Raw genomic sequence first — 19,213 nt, 5'->3', positions numbered from 1 at the left:
TGTTGATATAATTTTAAAATGTAATTTTTTTGTTTCATTGTATTTTTATTTATTTGATTAAATATTTTCCAATTACATTTTAATCTGTGCTGGCCACACAGGAATGTTATGGTCCACATGTGCCTGCCAGGTTATATATTTGGCACCTCTGACATAGAGCATTTTGATGTTTGTTTGATGTTTGATGACAGCTTGGATTGCTTCTTCTAAAAACTCTTTTCATACCATTTGATCATCTTTCAATTGGGGAATGCCTTTTAGTGTTATAAATTAGAATTGGTTCTTTATATATCATAGAAATGATAAATTTATCACAGAGATTTACTGCAAAGATGTTTCCCATCTATTTGCTTCCCTCCTAAGTTGAACTATATTAAAGTTATTGGTGCAAAAACTATTCAACTTCATATAATTAAAATTATACATTTTGTTTTGTATGAGTCTCTCCATTGATGTTTAGGCATGAATTTTTTCCCTATTCAAAGGTTTGAAGAGTAATTTTTTCTTTGATCCTCTTATTTATAATGTTGTGACCTTTTCTGTCTAAGTCACATATCCATTTGGAGTATATCTTTGTATATAGTGTAAGATGCTAAGCTAAACCTAATTTTGCCATACTGCTGTCCAGCTTTCCTGGGAAAGTTTTCCTTTTGTCAAGTAGTGAGTTCTTTTCCCAGTTGCTGGGGTCTTTGTGTTTATTGACAAGTGGATGATGACCAGTGTCAGAAATTCTGAACAGGAAAAGAAACTGCTCAGTGCTAGGAGTTATCATTTGATATAAAGAGAAGAACAATCTTCATAAGAAATATGGTCCTATATGCAATGATAAAATGTTCAAAGAAAGTGAGTCCTTCTAGTTGTCTGGGAAAATTCATATCAGTGAATTCCTGATTGCAAGGAAGTATGAAATAGGGAATATTGACAAAATGGTAACCTTAAAGTTGCTAAAGCAATTTACAGATTCTCTCCTTCATATTGTTCCCCTGAACATGAAAATAGAGTCATCTTCTGGATAGACAGCAAGATACAGAGAGAATTTCATTTTGTAGTTTGGGAGGCTCAGTCCACTCTGCCTGTCTTCCTAGTTTTACCTCCACAGAACAAGATGCCCTTCCTAGGATAAGAGAACAGAATGAGACATAGGCAAGCAAATATTTTGAATATAATATATGGAATTTTGTATACTTTTAAAAATGCATTGGCATGAAACGGAGCTTCATGAGTTCATATACGTAAATTTCTTTTTGTATTATATATGTATATATACATATATATGTATATATATATATGGACATATATATTCTCTCTTTTTTGTGTTTAAGCTTAGGGAAAAAAACAGGAATACTACATAAGCATTACTAGGGAGTCTAGGTAAAAGTTCACTTTATTGCTTAGGATTCATCTCCTTTATGACATTGTCTAGCACAGTTTAATGGTATTCATGCATTGGAAATAAGAAAGATGTGGATTTTGCCTTTACTGTATTTATCAGCTATGATCGTTATGGATGCTAAACTTCTAGACTGAAGATTTACATATCCATTGGAAAAATTCTAATACTCTAAACAGTTTGCCCCAGTACAAATTCACAAATAAAAGTCTCACTTAACTAAATAGAATTGACTTTTGTTGTTATTTATTTATTTATTTTTGGATGGATCCTGTTTTCACATAAAAGAGAAGCCATTTTCATTTTGCTTAAGCTTCTATGTAAACAATCCTTAGCCTTTTTTGTGTCATGGTCCTTTTTAGCAGACTGGTAAAACCTATGGGCCCCTCTTCAGAAAAATAATGATAATACTATGTAATACATAGTATTACAAAGGAAGCCGATTATATTAAAAGAGTATCAAAATTTTTAAAAAGTTCATAGATTCCAAAATAATAACCCTTGCTCTATGTTTAAAAAAATCTTTTTGCCAATTTCATTTGTACTTATAATTTTTTTTTTTTTAATCTTTCATGGTCTATGCAGGCTTGAGAGATCGCTTGACATCGTAGAAACTAACAGACAGTTACAAAGACCAGAATTTCCTCAATTTAGATCAATCCTGAACATCAGGATGCAGCTGGGACCACTGACTTTGATGCTAAACCAGAATCTTGTCTTCAGTGACAAGAGCACTTTGCTTTTTTTAAAGTATTTGTTGTCTTGTGTAGATAAATTAGGGTTAGGAAGTCATTAATGGGAATTTGAAGTCAGACTCTATTTCTTCCTGCTGGTGCTGTAGCTATTTGGGGAAAGGAAGAACAATCAGCACTTTTAGAATGCAAATTCCTTCTTTGAAGAAAGAGTGACTTTTATTTATATATGCTATATAATGTATAGCCTGTGCTGAATGTTTCAATTCTTAATCATTAAATTCAGTTCTTAAATCCTCTGTTCTTTAATGGGAACCTAGCTGTTTGCTGTATTATTCATTTTAAGCCATATGGCTAGATGAGGATAGCTTATATTGTTTGAGTGTCAATATGTTTGCATTGCAAGGTCTCCAGACAGTAGAAAGTCTGCATTTTATTCAAATTAAAATTTGACTCTTATAGAAGGAAGTAAAACTGGAAGTTATAGCTGGAAGACCATTTCTTAAAGATGAAAATGTAACTATGGTTATCATGGTAACTATGGAATTAAAATATGAATCCAAATCTTTTTATTTTATTTATTTTTAATTTTTTTCTTGCCATATTTTATTTTTCTTGCTATAATACTGAAGAAGGGATTGTAGGCCTTCCTCTTTATCGTAGTATCTTTATCAGGAGTATCTTTATAGAAAAAAAGAATCTTGACAGCTTTTTTTTTATTATCTTATCCCGAGGTGGAGACCTTTAGGGTGTCCGTTGGCTGGATATGTCATACTGACATAATATCTGTAAATGATGAGGTCCATATAATGGACGATTTATAAAAATACCATTGTAATCAGTTATTTTTTTTACCTATAGGGCTGAATCTATTACAATATTCATAATAATTTATAAAATTATTTTCCCATATTAAGCCATATATATATATATATATATATATATATATATATATATATATATTAGGAGTAAGAGTCAGAATCAAGATTTGTGATCAGGTTCTACTAAAAAATTCATTTGAATAAACTTTTTTTTAGAATAAACTCCCAGCATGACAATATGTCATTATGTGAAACTTTAAAAATAAACATGCTTTCATACCATTTCTTTCTTTTCCTCTGGCTTACATAAGATAAAACTCTAAATAAATAAATAAAAGTACTGGAATAAAGAAAGGTTAAGGGCCTAAGCTTAGATAGGTTACTGACATAGCCAGAACTGGAACTGAGACCTCTTGATTTCCAACCTTTTATTCATTTCACTGCTCCCTATTGCCTTTCTTAGTTTTTAGTTACCCTGTTCTCTAATAATTCCAGTAGTCCTACTAAGGATATGTAGAAAAGCTGTATAGCTGTGGGATGTCCCATACAAATAACAGCGGTTTAGGTTTTTAGTCATCTGTGTATATAATATCACAAATTATCTTTTTCTTTTTTATTCTTTCAATTCCAGGAATATATAGAGCATATTTATTTATGACTGAAATTTAACTAGTCATAACTAAACAATTTAAATATAGTAAGCAAAATTTAAACATGGGAGTTAATATCATTGTGAAACTCTTTTTAAGATAAAACTTTGCAATCTTCAGTTTTTCAGATATGGTTTTTAAAATATTTTGCTGCTACTTTCTAAATTTTTTTCTATGATAACACTTTTTTTCACCATAAGCAAAGGTAAACATTTTTAATTGGTCTTATAATTAATAGGTTATATATCCAGTTATATTGGTGGTTCAGTAGACCTTGAATAATTTTTGAGTAGAAATGCATGTATGCTTTTTTCAAAAGGTTGTAAATGAAAATATTTTAAAGATTGAAGCCTCTAACCTTTTTAGGACCAGTGATACTTTATAATAAAATAAGCAGGTTTAAAATAAAATTGCTTGCCACATGACATATTTCCCACATAAACTTCCAAGTAGTATGTGTATATTATCAGTGTACAAAGAAATTACATTTAAAAGCAGCTAAAAGATTCAAGTTTAAACCTAGAAAAATGCTATTTATCTGAGTGCCTCTTTTCCTGGATCATATCCATAATTGATTTTCCTCAAATTTCCTTTGAGAGAGTATCATTACAGTAATTTTCTGAAAGTGTATGTGCATATACAAATATGCACATAAATATATTGTACCCTACAACTGACAAGGGCAAAGACAATTACATTAATGTTTGCATACTGAAAAGTTTTTCAGACTTGGAAATTCTGATTTTTGTGGAATGACCAGAAGCAGGTTTAATATTTTAAAAAAGAATATTCATTGATTTATAAACATCTATATTACATTTTGTCATAGAATTTATTGGGTATTTTTACATGAAAATTTTACCTCTAATTTGTTGTCCTTCGCCTAGCTGTGTGACCCTGCGCAAGTCCCTTAACCCCAATTGCCTCAGCGAAAAAAAAAAAAAAATTAATTTGTTGGCTTCAGAATATCTTACTGGCCCTTTTAAATTAAGAAGAAACCAAATAATCAATTTAATGCACATTTTTTTGTGTATAGTAAGTTTCAGCTTCCATGCCTTGGAAAAACAAAGATGAAAAGAACACACAGTTTCTGCCCTCAAGTAGATAATTACTCTAATTTAGGGATACAGCACACATATAATTATAAATATAATGTAGACTATGATAAGAACAAAGGAAGAATCCAAACAGAACAATCCAAGAAAAAGAGAATATTACAAATTTGAGGTTATCAGGAAAGGCATCATGTGAGAAGTAATAGAGCTGGGCCTTCCATGAAAAGAAGAATTTTTCAAAGGTAGAGATGAGGTAGGGACATGGGCTAGCCATGGTTAAAGCCTACATAAATGCAGGGAATGTTGCCTAACCATGGTTAAAACCTACATAAATGCACAGAGGTGGGAATGTACTAGAGACATTTAGAGAAGAACTAGTAAATTGATTTGACAGGAAGGTAGATTGCATGAAAGAAACTAGTGAGAAATTAAGATTGGGAAAGTCCCTTGGAGTCATATAATAGAAATGCCTTAAATTCTAGTCTAAATAATATTTTTCCATCTAAATTCATTGTTGTTTTTGTTTTTGTTGTTGTTTTTTAGTGAAAGAAAGTAATGTTCAGACCTGTACATTATGAAAATTATTTTGTCATCCATGAAAAGAATGTATTGGATAGAGAAGAAACTGAAAACAAACAGACCAATTGGAGATTATTCTAATAATCCAGGCTAGAGATGATGAGAGTCTTAGCTAGATTGATGGAAGTATGTATAGAGTAATAGGAAGGGATATAGGAACCATTATGAAAGTAAATTTAACCATACTTAGCAACTGATTACATTTGAATGGACAGGAATAGACTCAGAAGGATGGTGTTTTAAGACAGAAGGGAAGAAACCTGGAGATCAGCATTGTGAGAAGTGGTGAATTATAGATAGAATGAAGGCCTAGAAAAAATGAAATAGTGTGGGATTAAGGACAAAACTGAAGCTATTATTAGTTTGAAAACAAAAATGTTTTAAGTATTTTGATGGGCCTTCAGAAAGAGAAAAAGTCTGAAATAAACACCTTAGGTGATTTAATAAGATTGAGCTGCACCACAGAGCACCTCATTGAGTATTGTGGAGAAGAGTGAAGAGAGATAACTTGGGTTTCATGATTAGCAAAGTAAGATTCCCAGCTGTATCAGAGAGGCTGAAGAATTCTATGGAGGACAGGGTTTTTTTGTTTTGTTTTGTTTTTGTTTTTTGTTGTTGTTGTTTTGTTTTGTTTTGTTTTTTTGAAATGATTAGAGAGTAGGAGATGAAACTGGAATAGACCTGGTGATATAAAGGAGATAGCAATGAGAGCAAAGAATTGGCTCAGGAAATGTGATGCAGGGGAAGAGAGGACTGGGGGCCTTGTAACTGTTATCAGTAGAAAACAGGAAGGTTCTAAATGTTAGAAATGAAGCAATTTCTGGTTATGGGATATCAGAGATCTGTTGCTGAAAGAGCCTTTATGGGCCATCTAATCTAACATCTTTTTGTCTATGAGGAAAATGAAACATGGGAAAGATGAATTACTTTATTTAGATCATGGGGTAGTTACTAAGCATCAGAAGTAGAATATGAACTCTGGTCCACTACTCCAGTTGAAACTTTTCCCATTCTACCACACTTCCTCCTGGATATCTGTGGTAGAGTAGAATTGATAATGGGAGGTAAGGAGGTCAAAGTTTTGTAGTTTCAACCTAACATAAGAAAAGAAGCGTGGCCTAGAGTTAAGAAGACCTGTGGCATCAGATACTTGCTAGCTGTATGATCCTGTGGGAATTATTTAAATGTGCTTATCTTAATTTCCTCATCTGTAAAATGAACTGGAGAAGGAAATGGCATATTAGTCTAATGTCTTTGCCAAAAAAATTCAAATGGGGTCAAAATGAATTGGACCTATCTGAAAAGCAACAGAAGAATTTTTATTATTGTTACTACTACATGTGCAGTGACTCAAATGGTGCTAATTCCTCCTCCCCCTCTTCCTCTTTTTATTCCTCTTCTTCCAAGTAGATCGATTTCTTTTCCTGACAGGACACTTTACTGTTCCTATCTAGCTATAACTTATAATATTAAATTTTAGAAAAAGAGAAAATAGTAGTTCTCTGAGGTGTTAAATGAAACAAAATGTTTATATGGATCCACACAAAGACCCAAAGCCTTCTTTTTAAAATTTTTTTGACCCAAAGCCACCTTAAGAGTATATGCAAATGAGCTCTTTTAATCTTTGTGCAATTAGTGATTTTTCAAAACTAGATTCTACTCCTCCCCCTCTTACTGTAGGTATTTTTTTTAACATCTCTTATATGTAATTCATTTACATACATACATACATACATACATATACATATGTATGTGTGTTGTTAATAGGTAAAGAATGGAAAAATTCTGGCATAAGGAAAATTTTTGTTTTTATACCTTTCTTCTGAATATAGTGTGATTGCCTTTCTTGTACTAAAAGGAAAAATGTACTTCATATTACCATTTTATTTTTCACTTTTTATCCAATCAAAGTGCCTATAAGGTTTCACATACTGTGCTAAGTGCTGAGGTTACAATTAATTTTTTAAAATGCCAAGACAGTCCCTGCCTCAGTGAGTTTACAATCTAAAGGAGGAGACAACATACAAAAGGAGTTAGGAATGGATGGATTGGGAGACTAATTGGTATCTGGCATGAGTCTATCTTGTTTTGTGGAATTGAAATCGGGCAGGGCAACAGATGTAAAATAGAGCCAAAATTTAAGTCCTTTTATGTTGGGATTTAGATTATCATACACAGAACACTGGATGTATTTAGAAATGCACATTGACACAAATGACACAAACCCTCACTTAGTAATATATTCTAATTACTATCTTATTCTTATTGCTATTATACAGTTTACCTAGCCAGAATCTGATTAAACAATAGGAATCTGTTTTTTTAATATTTCCTAAAATTAAATGTAATGGGTATTTGAAGATTACACTTTTGATTCATCCACAATAGCATTTGCAATTTGAGGTTTTTTTTTTCTTAGTGGTGGTCATGGATTTTACTCACACAAAGTGTTGTTCAATCTACGCTTTAATAATTTTCAGTTGGTATCTTTTCCTCCTTTCTTCTGTTAAGATAATTCTTACAATTAATTTTGCTTAATCTACTTTAAGGAAACCTTACTTCCAAGGCTCCTTTACCCTTACCTTCAAACTTTCAAATCCTTCCTGTTCCCATTTTTCAACTAAGTTAAGTTAAAAAAAAAAGTAAATAAAATTCCTTTTATTTAGTTATCTAATTATCACTCTCTACTGTCCGCTGTTTCTCTATCAGTTAAATGGTTAATTCAAATTTCTTTTATTAGTTAGTTTTGTCTGTGCTTTTTTCTAAAAGGGATTTCTTTACCATATCTTCTTCATGAAACCTCTTCCTTTTCTGTTTATTCTAATTTTATTTCCTTTTTCATTACCTTATTTATTTATTTCCTCTTTGTATTTTTATGAAATCAAAGTATCTTTTTTTTATTTTTCCTCTTCTAATCAGTCTTCTGATCTAATCAATTTACATTTTATCTTCTTGTAGATTTTTGTCCTCTTTCCATTTTTTCTACCGTATCTCTTAGAATTAATCATTCCTAAGGAATGATTAATTTCTAAAGGAATTAATGGCAGTGTTGTTTCACGATAGAAATTTGCCTGTACTCCAAATCATCCTGTCCAATTTTATCTCCTACCCTTCCCATGATTATTTTATTTTTCATTTTCTATTCAATCTTCTTTCTAGGTCCATTCCCTTCCACTCATGAATTCTAGTTACCCTCTAAAGCTCTGATTACTCTTTTCCTAAGGTAAGATAATATCAATAGAGAAAAGTAGCCCTCTAGCATGATTTTTTCCCCCTGTTTCTCACATGATAGACCCTCTCTGCACTAAATGCCTGTAATTTCCTCTTTCCACCCCGTAATCCCCATAGGAGTATTTTTCAATGGAATTATACCTATTACTGAATGGAGATTTCTTCTTTTCTTTTCCTTTGCTAACTCTTTGTCCCAGGGCCCCACTTTTTGCTGAGATGTTATATCAGTTATCTTTCTTTCATTTATCACTGTGGACTTCATTAGGATGCCTCAGACTTTATTTACCTCTATTCTCTCCTTCCCCATACCCTTATATGTACTCTCATTCTACAATTTAGTGTTATATAATAAACTAATTCGTGGGGAAGGGGGGAAAGAGGAAGGATTTAGTCCAAGTTATTTTAGGCCTACTCTTCCACCATCACTTCTCCCATTTCCTTAAATTCTACTTTTGTATTTATTCTCTTGAATACTTTTAGAAAGAAATCTCTCTTTTTAAAAAAAAAAAAAATTTACTATAGCCTTTTATTTACAAAACATATGCAGGGGTAATTTTTCAACATTGACTCTTGCAAAACCATCTGTTCCTAATTTTTCCCCTCCTTACCCCCCATCCCCTCCCCTAGATGGCAGGTAGACCAATACATGTTAAATATGTTAAAGTATATGTTAAATGCAATATATGTATACATATTTATACAGTTGTCTTGCTGCACAAGAAAAATCGACTCTAGGGGGAAAAAATCTGAGAAGGAAAACAAAAATGCAAGCAAACAATAACAGAAAGAATGAAAATACTCAGTTCCTATAATCCTCTCTCTGGGTGTAGATGGCTCTCTTCATTACTGAGCAATTGGAACTGATTTGAATCATCTCATGGTTGAAGAGAGCCACATCCATCAGAATTGATCATCATATAGTTTTGTTGTTGCTGTGTGTAATGATCTCCTGGTTCTGCTCATTTCACTCAGCATCAGTTCATGTAAGTCTCTCCAGATCTGTCTGAAATCATCCTGTTGGTCATTTATTACAAAACAATAATATTCCATAACATTCACATACCACAATTTATTCAGCCATTCTCCAACTGATGGACATCCATTCAGTTTCCAGTTTCTAGACACTACAAAAAGGGCTGCCACAAGCATTTTTGCCTATGTAGTTCCCTTTCCTTCCTTTACGATCTTTTTGGGATATAAGCCCAGTAGTAACACTGCTGGGTTAGAAAGTATGCACAGTTTGATAACTTTTTGAGTATAGTTCCAAAAGAAAGAAATCTCTTAATGGACTCCACATTGCTGTTGTTTTTTTAAAAAGCGTTATCTTTCTACTTTTTCTTTTCTCTTAATAGTCTCTAGAGCCGGGGTAATTTATTTTATTTTACTTTTTATTTATTTACCTTTTTTGTATTTTTCTTGTTTGAGTTTTTCCTCTCAGATAAATCACCTCACATTTTTTGTTACTATTGAAGCTTCAAATACTCCTGTCTTATTGACTGTGTACCTTTTTTTATTATTATTAAGTTCAGGTTTGCCAGGTATGTTATTTTAAGTAGCATCTTGAGGTCCTTTGCTTTTTGTATCATGTTGCACCATTTCCTTCTGTAGTTTCTGGTGCATGTTCTTTCAATTTCCTTCCCTTTATATTTGAAAGTATTTCTACTGATCATTTATATAATTTGTTGGTTGTTCTTTAGCATTGTTAAATTATATGTTGGAGTTCAAAGCAAAGGGTTTTTCTTTGGTTTGGTTTGGGTTTTTTTGGAAGAAATCTGTAGATTGAAATCCCAGCTAGTCTTTTTATATTATTTCTTGGATGTTCAGTTTTTATTTTTGTTTTTTTGACATTTTGTGCTCTTCTGGAAAGCCTCTATGCATCTTATTTTCAGGGTCAATGTGTTTTGCTTATCTATAAAGACCATGCATTCTTATAATTTATTCTTTTGCTACTCTTGCTCTAGATTGTCCTTTGCCTCACATATTTGTCTTCAAAAATGAGTTGTTCTATTTTTCCTTCTTTGAAGAGCTTCATCATCCTTGGAATCAAATTTTTTCTGTAAAGGGCTACAGATAGTGGGGGAACCCTTCAGGCCAGAGGAAATCTGCTGACAATGTCTGTTTTGGCTCCCCACCTCCCTTTGGTGTACTCACCCTTCCTGAGAAGTCAAGGAGGGCGTGACCACCTTGAAGCAAGGTATATTTACAGTAAATAGAGGCATGTATATATTAATAGCAGGGTGCTTATAGTTAGCACTCAGTCTTAACTAAGTGCTCAGTGTGATATGATGATATGATGGTTCTCTAGTTGGTACATGCTTAATGTGCTATAATGATGTAATCATACCAAGGTATTTAAGGGCTGAGAGGCCTTGAAATAAAGACCATCTTTGACCATCCTCATAAGTCTCCTGCCTCCTTTACTCCTCCACTAAGACCAAGGCTAGTCCTGAGTCCTCCAGAGACAGTATATCTTGACACCCCAATTTGGGGACTCTAGAAAGCACACTACAATTTTCTATTCTGCTAATTATGTCTGCTGTTCAGATCATTCTTTTTTGCCATCTGTTTCCATTTAACTTCTCTCTTGAATCATGCTCTTATGAGAATCTTCAGGGTTCTGTTTCATCAGGTGTTGGTTCAGTTTTCTTTGTCTTAAAATACTTGTTTAGAAATGTTTTTACATCCTTTTCCCATATTGGGAAATATACTTTTCATGAACCTCAGTTCTTGATTTACATAGCCTTAGAGGAATAGAACTGGCTCCAGGTTAATTCCAATTCCCTTCTTTACAGGTCCATATACAAACTACTTACTGACCTCCTGTTCTTTCTTTTTTCCTTTTTTTTTTTTTTTTTTTTTTTAAAGTTCTCTGGCTGTACTGAGCCAGTGCCATTTTGCAGATGGCAGCATGAGTATTTCAGGTAATGTAATTCTGTCATCTTTGAATTTCTTAAGTAGGTCTACTTCAAGCAGGTGATAAGTACAATCTCCCACCTTCTATTCTTCTTCTTTATTTGCTTGATGGGGCAGACTTGATGTCCCCTGCTTGTTGCAGTGGGATGCTGGAGAAAGGGTAGGCATCTTTCAGAAGAGACTGAAAGGAGGGAAATCCCTGACTAGTTTCCAAAGTTGAAGCTGGTGAGTCATTCTGTACACTCTACTATAGTGTGGAAGTTGATTGGTTAGGATAAAGGGTTGCTGGGTGACTACATTAGGGATTAATGTTCTCCACTGTTAATTCATGAAACTGTTACATTTTGGAACTTCTTATTTCCCTTTATGTAGAAATAGGGGCAATTGCCCTACCTCTGGCACATAATTCCTTAGTTGGTTGCATAATGCAATAAATTCAACTATAAACACATTTGAGAGAGAGCAGACTGAAATTAGTGTTCAGTCTGTGCCTACAAAACATTTTTTTTGCTATTTTGGTCAGTCAGGGAATTAGATATATAGCTTTGTATCATTGATACAAATACCCTCATTGGCCCATTTAATATAATGGTGGATTAAGATTCCTGGTACCCTTAGCCACTAAGACCCCAGGGTCTCATCTTCACTCCTTGATTTAACTAACTGTCAGGACCATCCAGATGAAGTTACCTAGAAAATTGTTGGTCATATATTATGGGAGATAAGCAAGTGGCACATTCCTATCTACCCTGTACTATTTTCTTCATTTCTATTTTATTTTTGCTAATCTTGGTCTAAGAAGATGCCAACTATTCCTACTGGATTATATGATGTTAGATCAATTGTATTCATTAAGTATCCCAGATTAAATCGACTAAAGGTTTAAAAAATAGGATGCAAATGTTGAGTGAAGTGAAAAGAACCAGAAGAACATTGTATCTAGTAAGAGCAACATTGATGATGAACAATAATAGACTTTATTCTTCTCAGCAATACAGTGTTTTAAGACAATTCCAAAAGATTTGTGATGGAAAATGCCATTCATATCCAGAGAAAGTTCTATGGAATCTGAGTGCTGATTAAAACATACTATTTTTACTATTTAAAAATTTGCTTTTGTTTTTTCTTTCCTATGTTTTTCCCCCGCTTTGGTTCTACTTCTTCTTTCACAACATGGCTAATATGGAAATATGTTTAATATGATTATGCATGTATAGCCTGTATCAGATTGCTTGCTTTCTTGGGGAGGAGAGAGGGAAGGGAAGAAGGAAGAAAAATTTAGGACTCAAAATGTTGTAACAGTTTATATGTAATTGGAAAAAAATACTATAAATACTATTAAGTGCAAAAAAAAAAATAAGAAAGCATGGAAACAAGAAAACCTGGTTCAAATCTCACTTCAGATATTTAATAACTCTGTGACTCTAGGCAGGTCAATTAATTTTTTTGCACCTCAATTTCCTCTTTTATAGAATGAGGAGAATCAGAACCAATGACCTTTTGATCTTTAAGATTCCTTTCATTTCTAAATCTCTGACAATTTCAGTTTTCCTCACAGTTTATTATACCTCCTATCCCATTGCAGTTTGGTAAGATCATCTTAAAAGAATCAGGAAGCAATAATTTTTTGTGCCTTTATACCTAATAATTAAATTATTATACTTTGACTTTAACTTTTTATTATTCTGATAATCCAAAAATATTCCTCTCTATATTTCATATGAAATATTCATTCCCTAGTTCTCTACTTTGAATCTAGAAATTATACAATTTAAAAAGAAGAAAAGAACTTTTTGCAGGATGTAACTAAAAATTAGTGATGCAATTAAATAGATGTCCTCTGGTCTGGAGCCATGGAAGTGTCAGTCTCAGATTTCTTTATACGTAAATAAACTTTGCTAATTATTAGGCCTACCAGTCTTTCTTTAAACATAGATAATTCCATAGGAGAAAGTAATCTTGGAATTCCAGCTTTTAAAATAGACAAAGAAAGAAAAATTTTAATTGATTTTATTTTCAGTTTAATTTTTTCTAAGATCAATTAGAAGTTTAAAGAGGCATATAAAGTATTATGGCAGTAGTCATTTTATAACTTTGTAGCAACAAGTTAGTAGAAGAAAATCTGTCAAATTTGGCATTGGTTCAAAAAAATATGTGAACCTGTCACTGAAAGCAGTCTCAAAGGGCAGACTGCTTTACAGGAGCTAATTAACCTTAGAAAATAATTACACAAATATGCAAATGTTGTTTAGATAATTCCGTGTGTTATCAGCTCAGGTAGTCCATCATAAATGCAGACCTTGCAGTGCCGTCATGTTAGAATCTGGTAGAGTTGATAAGGCTTTGGTTACTGCATCACTTTTGCTCGGCATTTAACCATTAATGATGACAATCATACATTAGGAAATTCAACCTGTCCTCTGAAGGCATCAGAATTCCATTCTTTTAAATCCTCCGTGCAATTTGGTATCAGCATGCCCCAATATTAGTCTTGGATTATTTAATATTATTCATATTTTTGTATGCCAGTTGCATTTGTATTATTCTGAAATAATCTAGCTTTAGATATAAAATTAATCTAAATAAAATCAATATAATGGAAATGAAATCCATATGCAATCCTTAGAGGGTGGATTCTATATATTTGTTGTAAGCAAGATGTGGGTTTTCCTATATTGGAATTTACTTTTGTCAGAAAAATTTTTCTGGTAATAATTTGATAATATTGATTTATTTTTTGTGAGTGTCTTATCCACTGATGCAAAACCTATTCCCTCTAAGATTTAGTAGATATTTGTTTTTCAAGTCTTGCTATTACAAAAAAAAAATCATCATTCTGTAGCCAATCTGATGATTTCTGAAGTTAATTAGGCCAGTGCTAGGACAACAGACATTCTTTCCATCACTAGGTTTATAGTTTACATCTTAAAAGCTTATTAGCACCATGGCTTATACTCTGCTGGCATATAACTTTTTACAACATCTATATGCTATGAGGACATTATCAATCAATCAGCATTTATTAAATACCTACTTTGTAGTAGGCACTGTGCTAGGAGTACAAATACAAAAGTGAAATTCATGCTACCCTCCAGCATCTTACATTCTAAAAGGGGGATGTAACACTCTTAGAGGATGGTGTCTAGAAAAGGGAATCACCAGGGTTGTGTAGGCAAAGAATGGTACATTGTCTTTCCAGTACAGGTAGTATTGATTTAAATATAGGTGAATGCTTATGTGTGTGTGTGTGTGTGTGTGTGTGTGTGTGTATACCTAAATAGATGCTTTATGTATTTTTGTTCTCAGAACAAGGGATGTAAGATTTAAAAGTGTAAACTATGTTTGAGAGATGTGAAATTTAAATTTGTACTCTGATGAATAATTGTACAGCTCTTCAAACATTTGTTTAAAATATTTAATTATTGAAGGTGGCAAAACAGAAAAATAATGACTACTTGGAAAGACAAACTTAATTGCTTCACATTGAAGTGTAAATGAAATAAATATAATTGAATAAATATAGAATCTCCTGGGAGAATGGAGCTTTCTGGCTCTTCAGGTTTTCCCATTAGTTGAGGGTTTATCCCAGGTATCAAAACTTAAAATAAAAAATTTAGGTATTTTAGATAAGAATCCCTAAATTGTATTATACATTTCCCTGCCTTCTTAAAATATAGTATATTGAAAATAATTTGTTGGCTCTAGATCATCAATATGAATATTAATTATTGTACTGTTTTAATGTTGTAGTATTTTCAGAAATGATTGAGGTATATAAGAAAGACTCTGTGGTCCTTAACAAGATTTCACTAGGTTATCATTTCTGAGATAGTCTGTTTTTTATATTACAAACCTATTGATGTGTCTATAAAACTATCTCAATATACTGACACAGATTTTTAGGAATATATTTAACCTATAGAGTTATAGTGATCTATATTTTAATGTAATAGATCCTACTATTAGTTATAATTATTTAGAGCCCATAATTAATTACCAATAGTGCTATCAAATCATTTTGTGAGATGGTATGATGCAAAAAGGGCTGGATTTGAAATGAGAAGGCCTGGATTTCCATCCCAGATTTGCTACTTAATATCATTATGACACTAAGCAATTTCCCTAAACCTCAGTATTGTCATTTGTAAAATGAGTGGTCTCTGCTGGCTGATCCCGAAATTCCTTTTATGACTGCATCATCATAGATTTGAGGATCTGCTCAAATCCATAAAAACATTTCAGATTACTTAGAACCATTTAAAGGATTGTTAGCCCTGGCTTCATATTATTAGTCTGTTTAGGCAGAAGGATGTTTTAACTTCCCAAAATCAAGTTCTTAAGTATTTTCAAGTACTGTTTTTATTATTTCATGTATTGGACTTTTATATTAGTAGATAACTTCTTATTTGCACTATGCATATTCTACATGAGTCTTTTCTTACTCCCATCTGCTAATTCCTTCTCCTTGCCAGTTGCCTTGTATTTATTTTGTATATATGTTGTGGATACACATGTATGTATGCAAATAGATACACATATTATTGTCCTTCCAAATAAAATATGAACTATTTGAAGACCAGATCTATTTTATTTTTGTATTCCTTCTTTAGTAAAATGATAATAGTATAATGTTATAACAATAGTATAATGTCATAATATAACAATAATAGTATAATCATAGAACTATGCAGAAGTTTTACATAAACCTTTAAGCATTATTGAAATATGTCTCATATATTTCATTTTAATAACCATTTTTTACATTTGAAAAGGCTAATCACTCTGTTTATAGATAGTACACTCCATATGTGCTGTACCAAATATTCAAAGTTAAAAAAAATTATATCACACTTGTACTCTAAAGGTGGCTGGTACTAAATAAAATACACCCAGGAAATCAGCAGTTCACTTTTTTGGTTAGTTGATTTTAAAGTTACCCAGATAATATTTAGAACATAATTTCATCATATTTCACTTTAGTTCTTGGCAATTTTTAAAAGTTAACTATTAACAAGTTCTTTGCTATATTACCTAATTTGGGGTGATAATCATAATATGTAAATGTAGGTGGTATATATTAAAGTAGAAATAACAATAAAAAAAATTAGAAAATTCCCATAGTAAAATAAATTATATTATATGGCATTGAGATGGAGGAAATGATTATAAATCCCTAAATTGATATGTGTAAGCTTCCATTTTTTTAAAAGGAAGTTTTATTTAGAAATTGTTTAAGAAAGAATGTTATTTTAAACATAATCTAAATGGAATATACATTAACTATATAGTTTTCAATGGAGTTCAAAAATAAATCTCTTTTTAGATAGCAAAATAAAAATATTGCTAAACTTATAATGTTAAACTGCTTTTTCCTATAGAAGTTTAGAGAGAAATTAATAGTTGCTATGATATTTCTTTTAAATACTACATATCAAAAATACCAGATTTCCTCACTAATGTACCTTTGTTATTTTCTCCAACTTTGGCATGGGCCTGGGAAAAAATGGATCCTTATAACTTGAATAGAATGCTTTGTTTTGTAAAAGACAGAGGCCCTAATAATGAATAACCCTAATAATGAATAATAGTTGAAAGAGTTTAAAATTAAAATAGTAATATAAAACAATTTAGGTAAAATTATTCCTTTTATTTAAATTTTAATACTTGTTTATTTTATCATTATAGTTTTGAATGGATTGTAACTATCATATTTTATGCCATGTAACAATAAATTGATTACATTTTCTCCAACCAGCTGTTATTTTTCCTTTACTTAGACTTTTATTATTCTACAGTTAGTGTATTTATACTTTCTTTGAACAATATGTATAAACAAATAATTAGACTAACATACACCTACCTACTTTTAGAATACTGTGTTAGTAGTTGGACAGCATCTGTAATCATATCCACATTCCCTCTTTAGGACAATGGCTCTCCTGAAGAACATTTAATCTATGTATGGGATCACTTCATAACTCATTCTGCAGCTGAGAACACATTTTTTGTTGCTCATAGCTATGGGGGACTTGCCTTTGTTGAGCTGGTAAGCACATACTCAAATTTTATTCATAATTTCTATGTATTTTATTTTTAATTCCTTTAAATGTTTTACAAAGAATAGAATTATGTAAACATTTCAGGTAACTAATACATCCTCACAGTTTAGAAAATAATTTTGGTAACAGACTTAGAAAACACATTCTCATAACTTTCTTTTATATGAATTAACTGCTTGTTTTCTACATTATGTTTCTATGTGTTTTACAGAATATTTTATGTGCATGCTTTTTAGTAATATATAATCTATATGAGAGGTAGTATAGCAGAGTCTGAGGGATGTCCTCAAGCAAGATTTGGATTCAAGTCCTACCTCTGGTACATACTGTGTGACCATGGGCAAGTAATTTAACATCTTAGTGCTCCAAATTACCCTGAAGATACTTAAGTCAGTAATGTACATTGGAGAAGGGAGGTTCCACACATGAATTCCCAATAGAAATGAAATCACTGATTTTAGCTAAAACAAAACAAACCCTGTATGATGTTTTAAAATGCACAAGACTCTTTGAATATTGATAAATGTTTAATGATCCTCAAAAACTGATAGGATTTCACAGCTAATTGGTCATTTCTATTCAAATTAATCAGAATCCAAAAATATTAAACATTAAAATAATTGGATTGAATTATCTCTGATAGAATTACAATGAGCCCATGGAAATTTGCAATAATAATATTGCATTAAAAACAATCTAATTCTTTTGGGATTATCCACTTTGTAAAAGGTATTATCTACTACGTAAAAACATTGTACAAAATTTCTGAATAATATCCAATGTTATAATGTTTATGAGGACCAATTTTATGTTTAATGTGGCAGTCTCTTTATATGGATATGCTTAAAGTAATATCACTATTAAAATTATACTAATGTAATAATATCTATGTCTGAACTTTGATGTAAAAATTTCCATTTATAACAGTGATTAATTTATGAGTTTTATATTGTTTCTAAAATTTTTTAAATTACTGTTTATTTCTAAGCACCTTTTAGTGTCACAAATCTATACATTATAATATGTATTGACATAAGCAATATTACGTTTTAAAAAACCATATGTGTTTTTATGCAGTGATTTTATTATATTAATGTATTTTCAAATGATTCATATAATCTTTAGTATAAATATTATATTCTTTTTCTTTCCTTTTTATAATGTGGCAATCAGTTTTTAAATCTACTACTAAGAAAACAAAATTCCATTCAATTGTAGTTAACATATGCATCGGAACCTGCAAAGTAAATAAAACATTCAAATCTCAAAAAAGCTTGAATTCTCATTTTAAATAGTTTTGTTTGTATTCAAGGTAGCCTTAAGACTTAAAAAAAAATCCAAAATCATATGTACAGATTATTTCTAAATTTAGTTTATTTGGGATAAATTTTAATAACAGACCTGACATGGCAATGGTAACAGATGATGAGTGTGTCATTCCTATTTTTCCTGTCTCTCTTGTCACACTGGTGGATATTTCTCTACTTTTGTTCTACTTTAATATAAAGCACACAGATGTTTCAGTACAAGACTTGACTTTTGACCTTGAGGCTATTAGGGTCAGGGTCCTCAGGGCCTGTGAAATTATCACAAGCTGAGCTAAAGTTTTTCTCCATCACAGGAAGTAACCAGTAAGTAAGAAGTTAAAAAGGAGCTTTGTCAAAGAGACAAGATGGTCTCAGTAAGGGTCAGCTTCTGTAGTCTGCTGTCTCGGCAGGAGGTGCATGCATGGGAGGAAGAATATAATATAACCACTGGCACATCACATATCTGTCATGCAAAACGAAGGCTGAGAAGTATATTTAATGAAATATGCCTTGTTT

The 19,213-nt window shown here is 31.6% G+C and overlaps 1 protein-coding gene across 3 annotated transcripts in view; it reads left to right on the top strand.

Annotated features, from left to right (window-relative positions):
* The window catches only part of FAM172A (family with sequence similarity 172 member A), a 501,056-nt gene that overhangs the window by 275,767 nt on the left and 206,076 nt on the right, over window positions 1-19,213 (top strand). For all 3 annotated transcript variants that reach the window (XM_031967600.1, XM_031967592.1, XM_031967603.1), the window contains one exon: window positions 17,258-17,377. In XM_031967600.1, the coding sequence (XP_031823460.1) occupies window positions 17,258-17,377 (120 nt within the window). The remainder of the gene's footprint in view (window positions 1-17,257; window positions 17,378-19,213) is intronic.

Source organism: Sarcophilus harrisii, chromosome 1 (genome assembly GCF_902635505.1).
Source record: "Sarcophilus harrisii chromosome 1, mSarHar1.11, whole genome shotgun sequence".
NCBI lineage: Eukaryota > Metazoa > Chordata > Mammalia > Dasyuromorphia > Dasyuridae > Sarcophilus > Sarcophilus harrisii.
This window is presented reverse-complemented; position numbering and strand designations above follow the sequence as displayed.